The sequence below is a fragment of the Pneumocystis murina genome (assembly GCF_000349005.2).
Source record: "Pneumocystis murina B123 chromosome Unknown supercont1.3, whole genome shotgun sequence".
Taxonomy (NCBI): Eukaryota; Fungi; Ascomycota; class Pneumocystomycetes; order Pneumocystales; family Pneumocystaceae; genus Pneumocystis; species Pneumocystis murina.
This window is the reverse complement of record NW_017802361.1, coordinates 458,352-476,221: the sequence shown is the minus strand read 5'-3', so window position 1 is coordinate 476,221 and position 17,870 is coordinate 458,352. Positions and strand designations below refer to the sequence as shown.

At 24.8% G+C, this 17,870-nt stretch overlaps 8 protein-coding genes across 8 annotated transcripts; 5 read left to right on the top strand and 3 right to left on the bottom strand.

Moving 5' to 3' along the window:
• Positions 1-86: 86 nt before the first annotated feature.
• PNEG_01069 (hypothetical protein) lies at positions 87-1,963 on the bottom strand (the record flags this gene model as incomplete). Its single annotated transcript, XM_007874789.1, has 7 exons — positions 1,774-1,963; positions 1,654-1,731; positions 1,573-1,608; positions 787-1,532; positions 330-744; positions 196-288; positions 87-149 (listed from the first exon to the last, which is right to left on the bottom strand). Exons 1-7 carry the CDS (start codon positions 1,882-1,884, stop codon positions 87-89), a joined length of 1,542 nt encoding a protein of 513 aa, XP_007872980.1. The 5' UTR covers positions 1,885-1,963.
• A 47-nt stretch (positions 1,964-2,010) lies between these two features.
• On the top strand, positions 2,011-2,561 carry PNEG_01068 (hypothetical protein; the record flags this gene model as incomplete). Its single annotated transcript, XM_007874788.1, has 3 exons — positions 2,011-2,142; positions 2,188-2,360; positions 2,406-2,561. Exons 1-3 carry the CDS (start codon positions 2,082-2,084, stop codon positions 2,559-2,561), a joined length of 390 nt encoding a protein of 129 aa, XP_007872979.1. The 5' UTR covers positions 2,011-2,081.
• Positions 2,562-3,305: 744 nt separating this feature from the next.
• On the top strand, positions 3,306-4,832 carry PNEG_01067 (hypothetical protein; the record flags this gene model as incomplete). Its single annotated transcript, XM_007874787.1, has 11 exons — positions 3,306-3,381; positions 3,423-3,508; positions 3,551-3,621; positions 3,665-3,941; positions 3,984-4,117; positions 4,163-4,197; positions 4,241-4,418; positions 4,462-4,565; positions 4,610-4,664; positions 4,706-4,765; positions 4,808-4,832. The coding sequence occupies 11 exons, from the start codon at positions 3,306-3,308 to the stop codon at positions 4,830-4,832; spliced, it is 1,101 nt and encodes a 366-aa protein (XP_007872978.1).
• A 571-nt stretch (positions 4,833-5,403) lies between these two features.
• PNEG_01066 (hypothetical protein) lies at positions 5,404-6,608 on the bottom strand (the record flags this gene model as incomplete). The annotated part of the gene is made up of 6 exons (XM_007874786.1): positions 5,404-5,701; positions 5,747-5,945; positions 5,994-6,139; positions 6,187-6,330; positions 6,377-6,441; positions 6,485-6,608. 6 exons carry the CDS (start codon positions 6,606-6,608, stop codon positions 5,480-5,482), a joined length of 900 nt encoding a protein of 299 aa, XP_007872977.1. The 3' UTR covers positions 5,404-5,479.
• A 1,281-nt stretch (positions 6,609-7,889) lies between these two features.
• Positions 7,890-10,692, top strand: PNEG_01065 (hypothetical protein; the record flags this gene model as incomplete). Its single annotated transcript, XM_007874785.1, has 9 exons — positions 7,890-7,976; positions 8,024-8,171; positions 8,225-8,598; positions 8,642-8,795; positions 8,845-9,014; positions 9,056-9,818; positions 9,859-10,008; positions 10,052-10,188; positions 10,233-10,692. Exons 1-9 carry the CDS (start codon positions 7,939-7,941, stop codon positions 10,690-10,692), a joined length of 2,394 nt encoding a protein of 797 aa, XP_007872976.1. The 5' UTR covers positions 7,890-7,938.
• Positions 10,693-10,749: 57 nt separating this feature from the next.
• Positions 10,750-11,461, bottom strand: PNEG_01064 (hypothetical protein; the record flags this gene model as incomplete). Its single annotated transcript, XM_007874784.1, has 3 exons — positions 10,750-11,014; positions 11,059-11,257; positions 11,313-11,461. 3 exons carry the CDS (start codon positions 11,459-11,461, stop codon positions 10,784-10,786), a joined length of 579 nt encoding a protein of 192 aa, XP_007872975.1. The 3' UTR covers positions 10,750-10,783.
• Positions 11,462-11,525: 64 nt separating this feature from the next.
• Positions 11,526-13,182, top strand: PNEG_01063 (hypothetical protein; the record flags this gene model as incomplete). Its single annotated transcript, XM_007874783.1, has 4 exons — positions 11,526-12,180; positions 12,226-12,804; positions 12,847-13,054; positions 13,105-13,182. Exons 1-4 carry the CDS (start codon positions 11,540-11,542, stop codon positions 13,180-13,182), a joined length of 1,506 nt encoding a protein of 501 aa, XP_007872974.1. The 5' UTR covers positions 11,526-11,539.
• Positions 13,183-13,931: 749 nt separating this feature from the next.
• PNEG_01062 (hypothetical protein) lies at positions 13,932-17,462 on the top strand (the record flags this gene model as incomplete). The annotated part of the gene is made up of 16 exons (XM_007874782.1): positions 13,932-14,459; positions 14,509-14,618; positions 14,664-14,814; positions 14,863-15,255; positions 15,301-15,329; positions 15,373-15,436; positions 15,478-15,577; positions 15,623-15,704; positions 15,751-15,871; positions 15,922-16,364; positions 16,407-16,622; positions 16,674-16,751; positions 16,799-16,841; positions 16,886-17,052; positions 17,097-17,291; positions 17,342-17,462. 16 exons carry the CDS (start codon positions 13,932-13,934, stop codon positions 17,460-17,462), a joined length of 2,841 nt encoding a protein of 946 aa, XP_007872973.1.
• Between the last annotated feature and the right edge of the window lie 408 nt (positions 17,463-17,870).

Below are 17,870 nucleotides of genomic sequence, written 5' to 3'. Positions count from 1 at the left end.
AAATTGAGAAAAAAAAAAAAAAAAAACAAAAAAAAATATATTTAAAAAATGCTGTTAATATAGTATAAATATTAATTAACATTATATTAATTTCTTTGTCTTTTTCTCCATTCAATGTTAGAAGGTCTTTCTGGCAATACAACCATACTCTAAATATTTTTAGTAGTTATTAAAAAGTATATTTCATGAATTTACAGCGTAGTCAGGTTTTGGAATAGTAGTTTGATTTTTTGGTAGAGTCCATTCTAATTCATGAACAAATGTTGTAATAATTGTACCGAGTTGCATCTAAACTATTAATAAAAATATATTTAGAATTTAAGGCTTACGTATGCAAATTGCTCCCCAATACATCTATGTCTTCCTGCGCCAAATGGTAAATAGGGTGAAAATGCTCCCTTAGTAACTAAACCATATCCGTAATCAATTTTATCGGGATTTTCTGTATTTTTTTCGTATTTCCATCTTTCAGGTATAAATTCTAATGCATTTTTAAAGTATTCTTCATCAATTGAGCTGATGCCTGGCGCTGCTAACAAATAATGATTTTCAGGGACAATGTAGAGTGAGTCTTCTATTAGAATTGGTGATTTAACTTTTCTTATTATACTATGAAGAGGAGGATGTAATCTTAGAGTTTCTCTTATTACATAAGACAACAATTCCATATCCTTAAGATTGTCATATGTTAGATTGTCTAAATTGTCTCCAAATACTTTTCTTTGTTCCTCAAGTAATAGTTTACTAATTAGATTAGTATATTATGTTAAGAATTTTTTGTAATACATATATTCTGGTTTTTCTGCAAGATGTAATAGGGCCCAACATCCTGTTGCTGCACTGGTATGCTGGCCGGCCATTAATATAGCAATCATTAAATGAGCAATTTCTTTATCTGTTAATTTACGGCCATCTTTGTAATGTTGATTCATAAGATTCCAAATCATGTCTTCTTCTTCATGTTGACATGTTTTTCTTCTTTGCTTTATAATGTCCATATAAATCTGTGCCATTTTTTTTTGAGCAGCATCACGTAGACGATTTTTTGGAAGTGGTAACCAAGGAATTAAAAAATTAATTGGAGTAAATCCCCCATCTAAGTCATGATAAAGCTTCGCGAATGATGCGTCAAAATTATTGCGTACTTCTTTCCCTTGAAGAGTACGAGATGCAGTAAAAATTGTTATTTCAGGCAAAGCTTTCATTAAAGATGAGATACCAGACAGTTTATTCTTTCCAAAAATTGGACTAGTTTCCAAGTACATTTTTACTTCTTCGACAATTAATGGTACATATGTTCTAAATGTTTCTATAGTAAGACCAGTTTTTACAAATTTTTTTTGTTCCATTAATACGTGATTAGGAACATCATAAACGACATCCGTGCCAAAAACGGGTGTTGTCAGACGAGTATATGCTTCTTCTGCTGATAAACTTGATAATTTTCCATTAAAAACTAAATCATTGCCTTTAGGTCCTAATGCTACTGTCATTTTTTTTCCGAGTAAAATAAAAGTAAAAATATTTCCATGCTAAGAAAGTTAGGTATTTATATAATAATGGTTCCTTAACCTTTTTTTTTTGTTTTTGAAAAAACTTATATGGGTCCTTTGTATAACTTTAGTTGTCAATTTTAAGATAATTTATTATTACCAAGCCATATTGAATAGTTGACCCAATAAAAGGAAACCAATGAAATACTACAGGAGGTTTTGACGGATCTTTTTGGTACTAATTTTTTGAGATTTTTGGTATTTTTATTAGAGTTCTTACTAGTTGGGGAAAAATATGTAGAAGAAAAAAAAGTGTTAAGATGATTATTATGAAACTAAGTGTAAAATTTTCTATTCCTAATACTTTAAGAATAGTCTTTAAAAATCCCATGTTAATTTCATATAAAGGGTGATTGCCTTTGGAAATTATTTTGAAAGTAAACTATAATTTTTATTTAATTTAGAGCTAAATTGTTGGATTGATATCGAAAAATATTTTTATGTTGATTACGAGATTTAAAGACATTTAAAGATTAAATAGTAGTTTTTTTATTGAATTTTTTTTATAAATATAAGATTTTTAAAAATATGGATACACCTAATGTATCTCTTTATTGTAAAAATTTAAATGATAAAATTAAAAAAGAAGGTTTGTTAAAAAAAGTATATTAATGAATACTGATATTTTAAAAAGATTTAAGACAGTGTCTTTATTGTTTATTTAGTGTTTATGGTCCGGTTTTGGATATTGTTGTGTTGAAAACTAAGAAAATGAGGGGTCAGGCTCATATAGTTTTTCGAGATGTTGCATCTGCTACAGCAGCAATGAGAGCATTGCAAGGATTTAGTTTTTTTGAGAAAGAAATGGTATGTTTTATCGGTAGTACAGTATGGTTTTTTATATTGGTATAGAGGATAGAATATGCTAAGCAGAAATCAAATGCAATAGCAAAGCTTGATGGAACCTTTAAAATACCTGCTCCAGAATTAGATGATATAAGAATGTCTGCAGTAGGGGGAGGTATAATATCAGGAATAAAAAGATCAAGAGAAGATGATGATGATTAATCTACATATTTTAAGATTATTTTAATTTGTTTAATATATCGTATATGTTATTTGTAATTTATATGGAACAGTCTGTATAAATTCTAAGATATATAGCTGAAAGTTTAGGTGGCTATATATATATATTTATTTATTTATATTATTCTATGATATTATTTGTATAATATGGATCTATACAATAAAATAAGACAATTATAGTAAGATAATTTTGATTTTTTATAATATTTCTATAATGTTTTTAATTATTCTCCGAAAGATAGTTTTTATAATATTATGGGTCTTGTGGACTTAATAGTGATCTTAAATAAAAATTATAAATTTATAAAATTTTGAAATATATCTATTTGAATTTCTAGATAATCTTTAGATTGCTTAGATATTTCTAATTTTTCGTAAAGATTAGTAAATTTATATAAAAAGAATTAAAAATGTTAATAATATTTGATATATATAATTTTCTTTTTATCATTTTTAACATTTTTTTATTTTTAAATAGAATATTTTTATAAATTCATGTTAATTTTCATTAATTACCTTGTCGAAAAAAACAAATTATATTCTATCTATTAATTTATTTTATTCAATTACTATATTATCTAATTTTCTTAAATAAAGAAGTATGTTATTAAGTTTTTTTAAAACGTTTTTTTTATATTCTCAAGTCGTTACTTATTTGAAAGTTTAGAAAGAATTTACAGTAAAATTATATGTCATTGTCCTAGAAGGGCGTATTAAAGATTGAATATGGCTAATAATGTGATAAATATATTACAGCTTGGGTCTCCAATTAATGCTCATGCTTTTAATGGGGCTAAAAATCGTATTTTTTATTATTAAAAAAATTAAGTTAATCAAAAGTAGAAGTAGCATTAAGTCTTAATAAAAATAGTGTTGAGATATATGAAGATAAGGGTACTGGATTTGATCATAAGAATACATTGATAGGTGTATGTTTTACTTTATTGTGTAATTTTGTTAATATAATGTAGCATGATAAATTGGTAACAAGTTTAGATTGGGCCCCTCGTACAAACAAAATTGTTACGTGTTCTCAAGATAGGTATATACAGTTTTTTATTAATGTATTTTTTGACGATTTTTAGGAATGCATATGTTTGGAATCTTTCACAGGATGGGTGTTGGAAGCCAACTCTTGTTCTTTTGAGAATTAATCGTGCTGCTACATACGTTCGTTGGTCACCAAATGAAGACAAGTTTGCTGTTGCTAGTGGTGCTAAGATTATATCTGTATGTTATTTTGAAAAACAAAATGATTGGTGGATTAGCAAACATATAAAAAAGCCTATTCGTAGCACAGTTTTGTCTGTAGACTGGCATCCTGCGAATGTTCTTCTCGCTTCTGGATCTTCAGACATGAAGGTTAGATAGATAATTATTATTCGAATTATATTTAATTTTTAGGCTCGAGTTTTTTCAGCATATATTAAAGATATAGATCAAAGGCCTGAACCTACTGTTTGGGGGAGTCGATTACCATTTAATACTGTATGTGGAGAATTTTCAAGTATTAGTGGAGGATGGGTTTATGAGGCTAAGTAATTTGTGTTATGTGCATTTTTGATGCTTAATTTTATGTTCAGATTTTCTCCGTCTGGAAATGCTCTGGCTTTTACAAGTTTTATACATATATTTTTTGATTTTGTTTTTAATTAATATAGCTCATTCTTCATCTATTACAATAGTTTACCCTACTGGTAATGAGAATCCTCCTGTTATTTTTACAGTAAACATATCTCAACTTCCCTATGTTACTTTGGTATGGATTAATGAATTTGAAATTATTTTTGCTGGATACAGTTGTCGATTGGCATCATTTCAAGGAAATATTAATGGATGGTTTGTTTCGAGTTTTGTTGTCGTGATTTTGTTGATCGTATAGGAAATTTGTTAGAGAAATAGATGATTGTCATTTGAAATCTCCTGTAAATGATTCCGAAAGTCATACATTTAGTACTTTAAAAAATTCATTTAGGGATATGGATTGTTTTTATAAAAGATTTTTAAATTTTTGAATTAATGAATTTTAGTGAAGGGAAATGTAGAAGATATGACTATGCCTACAGTACATCAAAATACTATAACGTATATTAATCTATTTTAAGATATTTTTTACCATTTTTTAGACAACTTACTTTGTATGAAAATAAAACTTCTGTTTTTTTAAGTAGTTCAGGTGTAGATGGGTATGTTTTGGTTTTTTTTTAGGAAAAAATTTATTCTTTTAGAAAACTTGTTATTTGGAGACTTTAAATGATGACTATTTAGAACAAGTGTTCATGATTTTTTAATAGTAGTTATTTTAAGTTTTAGAGATTTTACATATGTCTATGAAAAAAATGAAATATCTACTTGTTTTATTAAACATTTATTACGTTTTGGTAACTTGTTAAAAACTTTAGTAAATGTTATAAATTATTTTAATATTTTGAATGCATAATTTGCATACTTAAAATTAAATAACATGTATTTCTTTGTCAGCTATAGAATTGATATATATTTTTGTATTTTGATTTATTTAGAATTCATTGGCTTTATGTTCATTAAATTGACAATTAAAAATGGCCTTATAGTATTAAGTAATAGAAAAATATGTTATATTTAGATATATGAATCCGGATACAATTGAGCTTTTGTCCCGAATATATTTTTATTAACTCAATAATTATTAAGGTTAATATATTTCTTGTTTAAAGTTTTAAGTTTTTATAATTTTGAAGATAATTATATTTTAAAAGCTAAATCTAGAATATATAATAAATTGTTATATTTATAGGTAATAAACAAGATATATATGTATATATTCCAGTTTTTATCGAAAAAGGTAGTTTATCAAGCCTTGAAATTATAATAATAAATCTTTAAATCTTATTTCATATGAATTTCATTTTTAAATATCTTTAGGATTCAATAAGACTCTTAACATATTTTTGTACATTTTTTTCATTGATAGGTGGTTTTCCTTCATGTAAAAACTTTCTAAGCATTTTTGAAGCTATTTCATCTAAGGATTTAACTTTTTTTATATTCAATGGTTTTTCTTTAAAAACACTTATTTCATAATTGATCTTTTTATTAGTATTCCAGAATGAAGATGGTTGTTTTAAAAGAGATATACAACACTAATATGAAATTAAATTATATAAAATAATAATTAGAATTTTTACCTCTTTTAACCCACAAAATCCTTGCAAAAAATTTTCGTTGAGCTCTATAGATCTAAGATATTCTTTGGCAGCTGCATGAAGTAAATTAGGTTTGGTGAATGATTGTATGTATAGAACTAATGCACAACGAGCATGAATTAAATGAGAAGATGGCTGTAATAATAATAGTTCTGAATAACAAAATAACGCCTTTTTGTACCTATTATGATTATATAATCGTTATTAATTAGTTCAAATCAGTGTTTACAAATGAAATGAAAAATAAATATCAGCTAATTCTGCCCAAGCTTCTGCATCTAAATACCATATGTCTAAGAACTTTACCAATTCATTTATAGCCTCTTCTGTTTTGCCTAATGAACGAAGTAAAGTTATTCGTCGTTTTAAAATAGGCTATATATAATAATTTAGTAAATGATTAACAAATAACATCAATTTACAATATTTGATTCATCCTTTGAAAGAATATCATTATAATACTTAAGTGCTTCCGAAGTATTACCTATAGCTTCTAAATATAATCCTTTTAGAGCAATGACAGATGTAGATGTAGTGAATTTTTTTAAAAGCTCTGTAAGACATTGCTGTACTAATTAGATAGTTGCCATGAAATATTTTAAATATTAGGACATTAGCTAATTCATCATCTCCTATTTCTAAAGATGCAAGAAAAGTTTGTTCATATATTTCCCAAACTAATTGTTAAAAGGTTATTAATTTACAATGAGCGTAATTTACTTTCATCACGAAATAAGCTAGGATTATTCGATTGTATTATAGGTTTTGAAAGCTTTAAAACGTTTTCTGGACATGAAGAATTTGTCATACGCAATCTTCTTAAAGCTTCTATATTTTTATGCATTTTAAAAATATGAAATTAAAATAAAATTTGAAATTATCGGTTTTGAATCTTTAGAAAAAATATTTTATAGTATATTTTTAAAGAAATATGATCTTAATTTTTATATTTATTAGATACTAAAGAGACATTACTTGTAGATCCTAATGTATCTGAAAAGTTATGTAAATAAAATATTTTTTTTTAGATTTTAATTAATTTGTTTAAATAATGTGATTTAGTAAATGTATTTTTATTAAAATTGATAGAAATTCTATTGATATTGTTGTATTTAGATTTAAATTAATATGATTATAAATTTTGTTTGATTTTTTTAGTCTTAGGATGTTCTTTTTATGTAGATAAATATAAAAATGATGATTAATGGAATAGATATAAAAATAAGAAAAACATATATTTCTTCTGTGAAAAAAATGCAGTTAATCTTTTTATTTTTGTTTTTTGTTAGTTTTATATTTTTAAAAGATAAAGAAAATAATTGAGTTATCTATGATGAAAAAGTCGGTTAAAAAAAAAAGTTAAAAATAGACATTTTTATTTGTTGATATACTTTTAAAATCCAATGTTATGTGTATTTCATATTTTTTAAAAATTTATATGTGGTTTGAGTTATTTTTATTTCAAAAATATACATAATTTTTTTATGAATTTGTGCTTTTTGATTTTGATAAATGATATTTATCTTATAAAATTATGGAATAATTTTTATAAAGCTTAGAATTTTATGATCTATATTAAATGAATTTATTAAATAGTAATAATATATGAAAATAAAAAATGTGAACAGTATATAATTAGATGAGTATATATATAAATAGTATATGAAAAAGATTTGATAAAATCCTGAAGATGTTAGTTTTTCGTATAAATTATAAAAAAATACAAATATGTATATCTAATTAAACAATTATGAAAAAATATTTTAATTTATTATTTATATGATTTTTTTATTTATGATTTAGTTAGATTTAACATATTATTTTTTAGAATTATTTATTATTTATAAATACATAATTGTAAAAGATTTAATATGATTTAGTTAGGGATATTATATTTTAAACATTGAAGTATTTGTTAACACGTATATTAATTTTTATTTAAAATTCTTTTAGAAGTATCTAATTTTAGTTTTAAAGTTATTTTTTAAAAATCATGTTGAATTTGTCATTTTCGATGTTTTTATATCTTCAATTACTAAATTATTCTTTTTATTTTTATATAATTTTAATATATTTATAAATTTTTTTAATATATTAAATTTTTTTATTTTAATAAAATTTCTGAATTTTTAGTGTTAAGGTATACAAGTCTTGATGAGGAAATATTAATTTTGATGTCTTTACTATCAAAAGCCACTGTTCTAAAAACTAGGTAAAAAATTTTATAATAAATTATGTTTTACCTAGTTTTTTATTTAGTTTTGTAATTGAAAAAACCATAGAGCCTATTTATACTGGTGGGGGTTTTTCTTTGTCCAATGATGGATATACATTTGCCAGTTCGTTAGGAGAAAATGTTAAAATAACTAATATTGATACAAGAGAAAAGATATGTCTTATAAATGGAGTATGTTTTTAGAATATATTTATTATATTATAATGTTTTTATTATTTTTATAGGATTTAGAAATAATTACTTCTTTGGCATTGGTATTAGATGGAACTAGATTAATAATAGCTTCTAGATCGTTGATGCTTTATCATTATCAGATTCCATCGGGAGATCTTATTTATTCCTTAAAGGCTCATGATGCACCTATTATGGTTATGGAATCGGATGTTACTTCAAGCTTAATAGCTACAGGAGGTGCAGAGGGTTCTGTTAAAGTTTGGAATATAAAAGGAGGATATAATACTCACAATTTTAAAGGGCATGGTGGTGTTATTTGTGCTATTAAATTCTCTAAAGAGATTAAGAGAAGGAAAGATAGGTGGTTGTTAGCATCTGCTGCTGATGATTATAAAATAAAGATATGGGATTTAGTTAAAAATTGGTATAATAATATAATTTAGACGGAAAAAAATAATATAATTTAGCTGTCTTTCTACCCTCGATGGCCATTTAAGTCTTATTCGTGGTTTAGACTTTTCATATGATGAAAAAATTCTTGTGAGTGGATCAAGAGATACGATTTTAAATTTTTGGGATCTTAATATATTTAAATTAAAAAAATCTGTGTGCTTGTATGAGGTTTATTATGATTTTGACTAATTATAAATTTCTAAACTAATTTTTAAAGACAATAGAATCCGTTCAATTTCTTCCAAAAGGTCTTTTAGTAGATAACAGTCAATTGATAGTAACTGGAGGAAATAAAAATATTATCCGTTTTTGGGATTATGTTTCTGGATTAGAAATTAACCAAATATGTGTTTCTAAATTGGAAGATATTACTATTTGTGAAATAGTGTAATTGGATTATTTGTTATATTTTTTTTAATTTTATATAGATATAATAGTGAAAGAAATATTTTGCTTTCCATTCTATCAGATAATTCTTTAATAATTTATTCTCTCTCTTCCTTACAGTTTCCTATACTTGGGAAAATAGCAGGATATCACGGTGAGATAATTGATTGTACATATATAGGAAATGATAATTCTCATATTGCTATTGCTTCTAATTCTCGGATTATTAGTATAATAAATTGTTTTAATTTAGACTTTAATTTTTTAAATGGACATAAGGATATTGTCATTTGTCTTGTTGCTAGCAAAAATGGGCAATGGCTTGCATCAGGTTCAAAAGATAATGAAGCAAGGTTATGGAAATTTGATACAGAATCTAACAATTTTGTAAATGTTGCCATATTTACTGGGCATACAGATTCTATTAGTTCAATAGCTTTTTCATCTATAAAAAAGGGTACGATGCCTGATTTTTTATTGACTGGATCTCGAGATCAAACTATTAAATTGTGGAATATATTAAATATAAAAGATTCTATTAAATCTGTGTATACAAGAAAAGCTCATGAGAAGGATATCAATGCATTAGATATATCTTATGATAATAAAATATTTGTTTCTGCATCTCAAGATAAAATGTGTAAAGTCTGGGACCTTTATAATGGAGAAGTATTGGGTGTTTTAAAAGGACATAAAAGAGGTGTTTGGACAGTGAAAATTTCTCAATACGAAAAAACAGCAATTACTGGATCGGCAGATAGATCAATAAAATTATGGAATTTGTCTGATTATTCGTGTTTGAAGGTATTTTTTTTTTTTATGATGAACTAAATTAAGTTTAGAGACTTTTGAAGGTCATACGAATTCTGTATTAAAAGTTCTTTTTGTTTCTTATGGGCAACAAATAATAAGTTCAGGAAGTGATGGTCTGATTAAATTATGGACCATTAAAACTAGTGAATGCGTAACTACTTTGGACAATCATACAGATAGAGTAAGTTTTGCTAATGCCTTTTTTCTTTTTGAAAAAAATATAGGTTTGGTCATTGTGTATTTCTTCGTCAGAAGATATAATAGTATCTGTAGGTGCTGATTCTGTTATAAATTTTTGGAAAGATATTACGGAGGATGAAAAAAAGAGAATTGATAATGAGAAATCTTCTTTTATAAAAAAGTATATTTTTATATATTTCTTAATTATTATTTAATTGTTAATAGTGAACAACAATTATTTAATTATATTCAGCGTCAGGATTGGAAAAACGCAATTATATTAGCTTTGTCACTGAATCAGCCGTATAGACTTTTGATGTTTTTTAAGGAAATATTAAATAAAAAAACATCTGGCTTTGACAATTCAATCGAAGGAGTTCATATTATAGATCAAATTCTTGAATCATTAAGTTTAGAAGAATTTTCTAATATTATTTCCCGTTTAAAAGATTGGAATACGAATTTTCGTACATCTTATATAGCTCAGAGAATATTGTATATCCTTTTACGAGCATATGATGTTTCTTATTTTTTGAAAATTTCTAATATTAAAAAAGATTTAGACGTTATCATACCATATTCTGAACGTCATTATAAAAGAATTTCTGGTTTGATTGAGGCATCATTTTTAATTGATTATACGTTAAAAGAAATGGATAATTTCCCTGATTTTTCTAAATTATAATTTTTTTGAATATTTTTTGTAAAAATATATAAGAGTATTATTTGTATTTTAAATGCATAAATTTTTGTATATTTTTTATTTGAAAAAAAACTTAATTTATTTTTTCAATTTGTTTAATTCTATTTTCAAATGCAGTAATTATAAGACTGGAAATTCTTGGCATTGCTGCCATGCTAATTATAGTATATAAAGGATTAGAAAATCTAAAATCTAGAATAAGAGATATTTTTGTTTTCTTTTCTAATTTCTCTGTTGTTTGTATATCCTTTAAAGACCACGTAGCTTGTAATTTTTGAAAAAGTTGATGATTAGAAGCATTTGCCTGTATTAAATTAAAAATTATTTTTTATAATTATATATTATTACTATTATATAATCATGTGAAATATAACTTATTTTGCTACTAAATATTTCATCATAGCTTTTCCAACCAATTCTTAAATCGGCTGTTTGTGGTAAACCATTTTTATCACGTTTAGTTACTTTTGAAGCTAAGCAATACGGTAAAAAGGCTGAATAGGAATCAATATCCGAAATGACAGAAAATATAAGACTCTTTTTATATCTAAATTTATGATTATTATTAAATATATATTATATTTAATCATAGATTGATTTACGGTAATATACGATATGTTGAAAATCTCTTTGATTTGTTTAATATTGAATTTAAAAAGTCTTGGTTCCGAATGAATAAATTAAATGATTTTGTTAAGCTTATTTTCTTTTGGAATAATAAATGATTTGGGTGTAATACCCATGTAAACATCAAATATAAAAATAAATTTTCGATAGTTTTTATCGATATTATTCAACTTTTTTAATGACATTAGTTAAGTGTTAGGATATGTTTGTATTTCACGGAATTTATAAAGAACTTGTTTTATTTTTTATTTTATTACAACTGCGTTTTTTTGTTGCATTAACTTCTAAAACATTTTTTCAGCCAGATGAATATTGGCAATCTCTTGAGCCAGCGCACCAATTTGTATATGGATATGGATATCTTACATGGGAATGGCGTGAAGGAGCAAGAGATTTTGTTTATCCTTTTATATTTTCTATTGTTTATTGGCTCTTAAAACTAACTAAATATGATTCTTCTTATTTAATAATTATTTTTCCGAAATTATTACAAGCTATATTTACAACAATTTCTGATTTTTATACTATAAAACTTTCTTTGAAATTACACGGTGAGAGGGTATCTTTTTGGACATTATTTATTGTTATTACATCTCCATTTAATATTTTTTTTGGATATCGTACATTTTCCAATACTCTAGAAACAGTTTTTATAATTTGCGCATTATATTATTGGCCTTTAAATTTTAAAGGTTTTCAAAAGAAAGAATTACGTTTTTCTTTTATTTTTGTTTCTATTGCGTGTATTTTAAGGCCTACAAATATACTAATATGGCTATTTTTATTAGGATGTTTATTTTTTTGCGGTAATTTTAAATTTATTTTTGATGTTTTTATTATAGGGTATGTTTTCAATTATTTATAGAAAGAATTCTTATTTAAAATTAGATTTATTTCGTTTTTATTTCTTTTTTTACTTAATTTTTATTATTATAATAGATGGACACTTCCTTTTGTTAAGTTTTTAAAGTTTAATTTAATTGATGATTTATCTGTTTATTATGGTTCATCCCCGTGGCATTATTATTTATTCCAAGGTTTACCTATACTTTTGTTTTTATATCTACCTTTTGGTCTTCATGGGGCATATCTACATAGAAAAACGATATATTTTCGACTTATTATTTTTATCTTGTTTTGCTATTCGATGATTCAGCATAAAGAAATTAGATTTATATACTTTTTGTCTCCTTTGTTATATATTTTTTCAGCTAAATCGATTTCATATGTTCCAATGTTTATTATAAAGAAAATGGTTTCATTAATTCTGATTATTAATGTTATTGTGATATGGTATATTAATCAGGTTCATCAACGTGGAGTTATAGATGTTATGGGATATATAAGGAATAATCTGGATGTATTTGGGGTTGTATTTTTAATGCCATGTCATTCTACTCCATGGCAAAGTTATGTACATAGGCCGGATATACAAATGAGATTTTTGACATGTGAACCTCCTACAAGGTATTTAACTTGATTAAATATTTTTTCAATTAATTGGTATAGTTTACATCAAAATAATATTAGTATAAAATATAGAGATGAAGCTGATCGATTTTATGATGATCCTTATTTATTTCTTCAAAAGTATTTTGTTTATGAAAGTCTTAACTCTACATTACAGGATGGATTTTTTTGGCCTTCTCATTTTGTTTTTTTTGAAAATTTACTGACAATAATTGATAGTCATGTTAATATATTAGGGTACAAAGAGGTAAGTTTTGACTAATTTAAAAAAATATTTTGGATTTATATATTGTAAAGTGTGCTAGATTTTTTAATTCACATTTTATTGATGATTGGAGGCGTAAAGGAGATGTTATAGTATATTGTAAGAAATAAATCTAATATTAACTGATTAAAAATGTATCTATAATTATATTTTTACAATTTTGAAATTATATGTGTCATGATTGGTTTTAATGTTATTGTTATTATGTCATTTAAGCTAAAATTTAAAATATAATTAATAAATCAATTTAAGATTTTTTATAGTATTTTTTTTTGAAATATATTTATGCAAAAAAAAAAAATAAAACATTTCATTAGAATGTATATTTTATCTAGATATTTTTAAAAAAATGATTTTATATCATGGATAAATGATTTAAAATACAATAATGTTTATTTAATGAAATTGTATATAAATTTTATAAATTGTATAATTGTAAGCCAATGGAAATATTTGATTTTTTTGAAAAAAATCAAGTTTTAACATTGTTTTAAATTTTCCTTAAAAATTTGTTATCGAAATTATATCTTTATTGAAAATAAAAAAAAATAAATATAATTTATTTTTCTATTTATCGGAATAAAAATTAGTTTTATCGATAAAATTTTAAATAAAATTTGGCAATTTCTTTACGCTATATAAAATATTTTAAAAAAATTAATTTTTGTTTTTTATCTAGATTTATACATTTATATATTATAATCTTATATAGAAAATAGATTAGTAATTATTAGGAAGTATTATAGTGCTTTTTAGATCTTTAAAATTACATTTTATTTTATAAAAAAATATTTTTATAATCTACTTTTTATTCTGTTTAAATTTGCGACTAATTTTTTAAAAATTTATTTAAAATTTCATGATTTTTTACCCACGGAAACGCTTTCTTGGATTGAAAAAAATACAGCCATTAGTTTTTTCTTTAAAATATATATATTTTTTTAATAGAAAGAATTTTATCGTACAACTTAATTATCAGCTAAATAGCCTAAGAAAATATAGTATGTCTACAATTCAGGCAGATAGGAAAGTTCTTCCAGCTAATGTTAAGCCAATACATTATTTTGTTTCTTTAAATCCCAATTTAGATGATTTTATTTATGATGGGAGGGTAGAGGTGACATTACATACTTTAAAGAAGTCTGAGACTATTACTCTTCATTCTGTTGATATTGATATCTTTGATGTACTTCTTGAATATAATAATCAAAGGAATGTATTAACAAGATATAAAATATATGAATATAATATTTTTTTTAGAATTCCTTCAGAGTCTATTACTTATGAAAAAGATGAGCAGACTGCTACTTTTTGCTTTTTTGAGTCTATCCCTTCCGGAATAGATGTTAAACTTTTTATAAATTTTCGAGGTGAAATTAATAGTAAGGTTTGTTTATAATAATTAGCTAGTTTTTTGATAATAAACATTTTTTAAGATGTGTGGATTTTATCGTTCGTCTTATCAGGATAATAAAACTAAGGAAATTAAATGGCTTGCTTGCACTCAAATGGAAGCTACTGATTGTCGCCGTGCGTTTCCTTGTTGGTATTTTTTTTTTTTTGTAATTTTTAATATTTTAATTTTTTATAGGGATGAACCTGCTCTCAAGGCGACTTTTGATGTTGAAATTACTGCAGATGTTCGTTATACTATTTTATCAAATATGGATATCTTTAGGGAATCTATTATAGATGATAAAAGGACAGTCTTGTTTAGTCGTACTCCATTAATGTCTACTTATGTTTTATATTGTTTTTTGATAAAATAATTTATTGACTAATTTAATTAGCTTCTTGCATGGGTAATCGGTGAATTAGACTATATTGAAATGTTTACTTCTGGAATTAATATGCCTAAAATTCCCGTAAGAGTATATTCTCCATTATCGAATTTGTCACAAGATGGTAAATTTTCTCTTGAACTTGCTGTTAAGACTCTTGATTTTTTTTCAAAAACTTTTGATATACCATATTCTTTACCTAAATTGGATATGGTAGCTATTCCTGACTTTTCTGCTGGTGCTATGGAGAATTGGGGAATTGTAACATATCGTGTGGTGGATTTGCTTTTTAATGAAAAAACGTGTAGTGCTTCAACGAAACAAAGGGTAGCCGAAGTTGTACAACATGAACTTGCACATCAGTGGTTTGGGGATTTAGTTACTATGGATTTTTGGGATGGTGTAAGGATATATTATTGATGTTTTTATTTTTTTTACATAATTCAGTTATGGCTCAATGAAGGTTTTGCAACATGGTTTGAATAGTTAATATTTTTTGCTAAGTTCTAATATATAAAGGATGTCCTGGTTTTCTTGTAATACATTCTATCCTGAATGGAAAGTTTGGCAAACTTATATTACTGTAATTATTATTTTTTTTTTTTTTTTGTTGATTTCTTTTAGGGAAGCTTACAGAATGCATTGAGATTTGATGGGTTTCGCTCAAGTCATCCTATTCAAGTTCCTGTAAAAAGTTCTGAAGAAATTAATCAAATTTTTGATGGTATAATTTAAAAGAATTAAATAAATCTTTCTTGATAATAAATAGCTATTTCTTATTCGAAAGGGTCATCTGTGATACGCATGTTATCTAAATATCTTGGTGAAGATGTTTTTCTTGCTGGCATTAGGTTTATAAATTAATATATGTTTTATATTGTAATTAACTATGAATAGACAGTATCTCAAAAATCATTCTTATGGGAATGCTACAACTGATGACTTATGGAAAGCATTAAGTGATGAAAGTGGTAAAGATATTCTTAAATTTATGAAATGTTGGACAGAGAATGTTGGGGTATGTAATTATTATATGGTCTATTGTTGCTAAAAAAAAACAATTAACAGTACCCTGTTTTAACTGTTTCTGAGAATGATGATACGATAATAGTACGACAGAACAGATTTCTTGCGTCTGGTGATGTAAAGCCTGAAGATGACACAACTATTTATTGGGTTCCTTTGATGTTTAAAACGATGTCAATAGATGGCAAAATAACTACTGATTCATATTTGATTTTAGATAAAAGAGAATTTCATATATCTATAAGCAATATAAAGAAAGGTTTTTATAAAATCAATACTGGACATTCGGGAATTTATAGAACTTTATATTCTTCAAAACATATACAAAGATTGGGTTCTATTTCTATAAGTAATCCAGAGTTCTTAACTGTTGAAGATCGAGTTGGTCTTGTTGCTGATACTGGTTCTTTGGCTGAGAGTGGTTATTGTAGAACTAGTGATTTGTTAACATTGATATTGGGATGGCATAATGAAGATAATTTTGTGTAAAAGAATATTATTATATTAATTATTATTAATATTTCTAGTGTGTGGAATGAGACTATCGTTAGATTAGAAAATTTAGAAGCAGCTTTTATCTTTGAAAGTGAACAAATTAAGCATGCTTTAGGATTGTTTAAAAGAACATTAGTCTCTGATAAAGCTAGAAAACTTGGATGGGATTTTGATGCGAATAACAGTCATATTGAAAGACAGTTTAAAACGTTATTGTTTGGAACAGCTGGTAAAGCCGGAGATGAAGAGTATCATATCTTGATCATTTTATTATAAGATTGAATAATTGTTTTCTATAGGATAATTTCCATTGCTAAAGATATGTTGTATCGTTATGTGGATGGTGATATGACAGCAATACATCCTGATCTTAGGGCGTATGTTAAATTGATATATGTGAATTATATATTAATATATGTTTTAGCCATGTTTTTGGAATTTCTATACAATATGGTTTGGAAAAAGAGGTATTATTTTTACATGTACGTATTAGTAGTTTTATTTGGATTAGTGGAACATTGTTTATTCTATAAGTAAGAATGCTACTTCTAGTGATGAAAAAAATACTGCTTTGAAACAACTTGGTTTGACACGTGTGCCTCATTTAATTTCTCGGACTCTTAATTTGATTCTTTCTTCTGAAGTTAAACTTCAAGATATTTATATGCCTCTTATTGGGTAAACATGATTTTTTAGTAGTAATATATATTAACGTTTTTTAGTTTAAAAACTCATTCCGAAGGTATAAAGGCTTTATGGAAATTTTGTAATGAAAATTGGGATAAAATTGATAATTTGATTCCAAGCACTGTTGGAAGTTTGAAATCAACTGTTGTACAATTAATGGTTTCTGGATTTACATCTATGTCTAGTGTACATGAGATTGAATCTTTTTTTAAAGATAAAAAAATTCAGGCGTAAGATTTGCTTGATTTTATTTATTATGATTAATGAATGAACGTTATAGGTTTGATAAAGCGCTTTCACAGTCATTAGATGCTATTAGAACTAAAGCATCATGGGTTTCTAGAGATTATGATGATGTAAGAACTTGGCTTGAAAATAATGGTTATTTAAATATTATATAAAAAAAATATTATTAAATATATAATATTAAAATGTATATTCAATAAACATTTTAATTCTAGAAAAAAATATTAAATTTATGCTTTTGTGTTTAAATTGAAATTAATAAAAATGTAATATAAATGTGTTGAATAAACATCTTTAATAGATAGCGTAGTAATGTAAAAATATATAGATTTCTATATATAATGTTAATTTAGATCATAAATTCACATAATGATTTTCAATAATTACATATTTTTGTTGTAAATCTTATAAATATTAATAAAATAAATTGAAAATTATTTATAAGTATAATGATTTCTAAAAATGTTTATACGTTGTACTATAACATGTAAGAAAAAATATAAAATTATGATAAGAGATGATTAGATAATAAAAGTAATTATATTTGAAAAAAAAATATATTG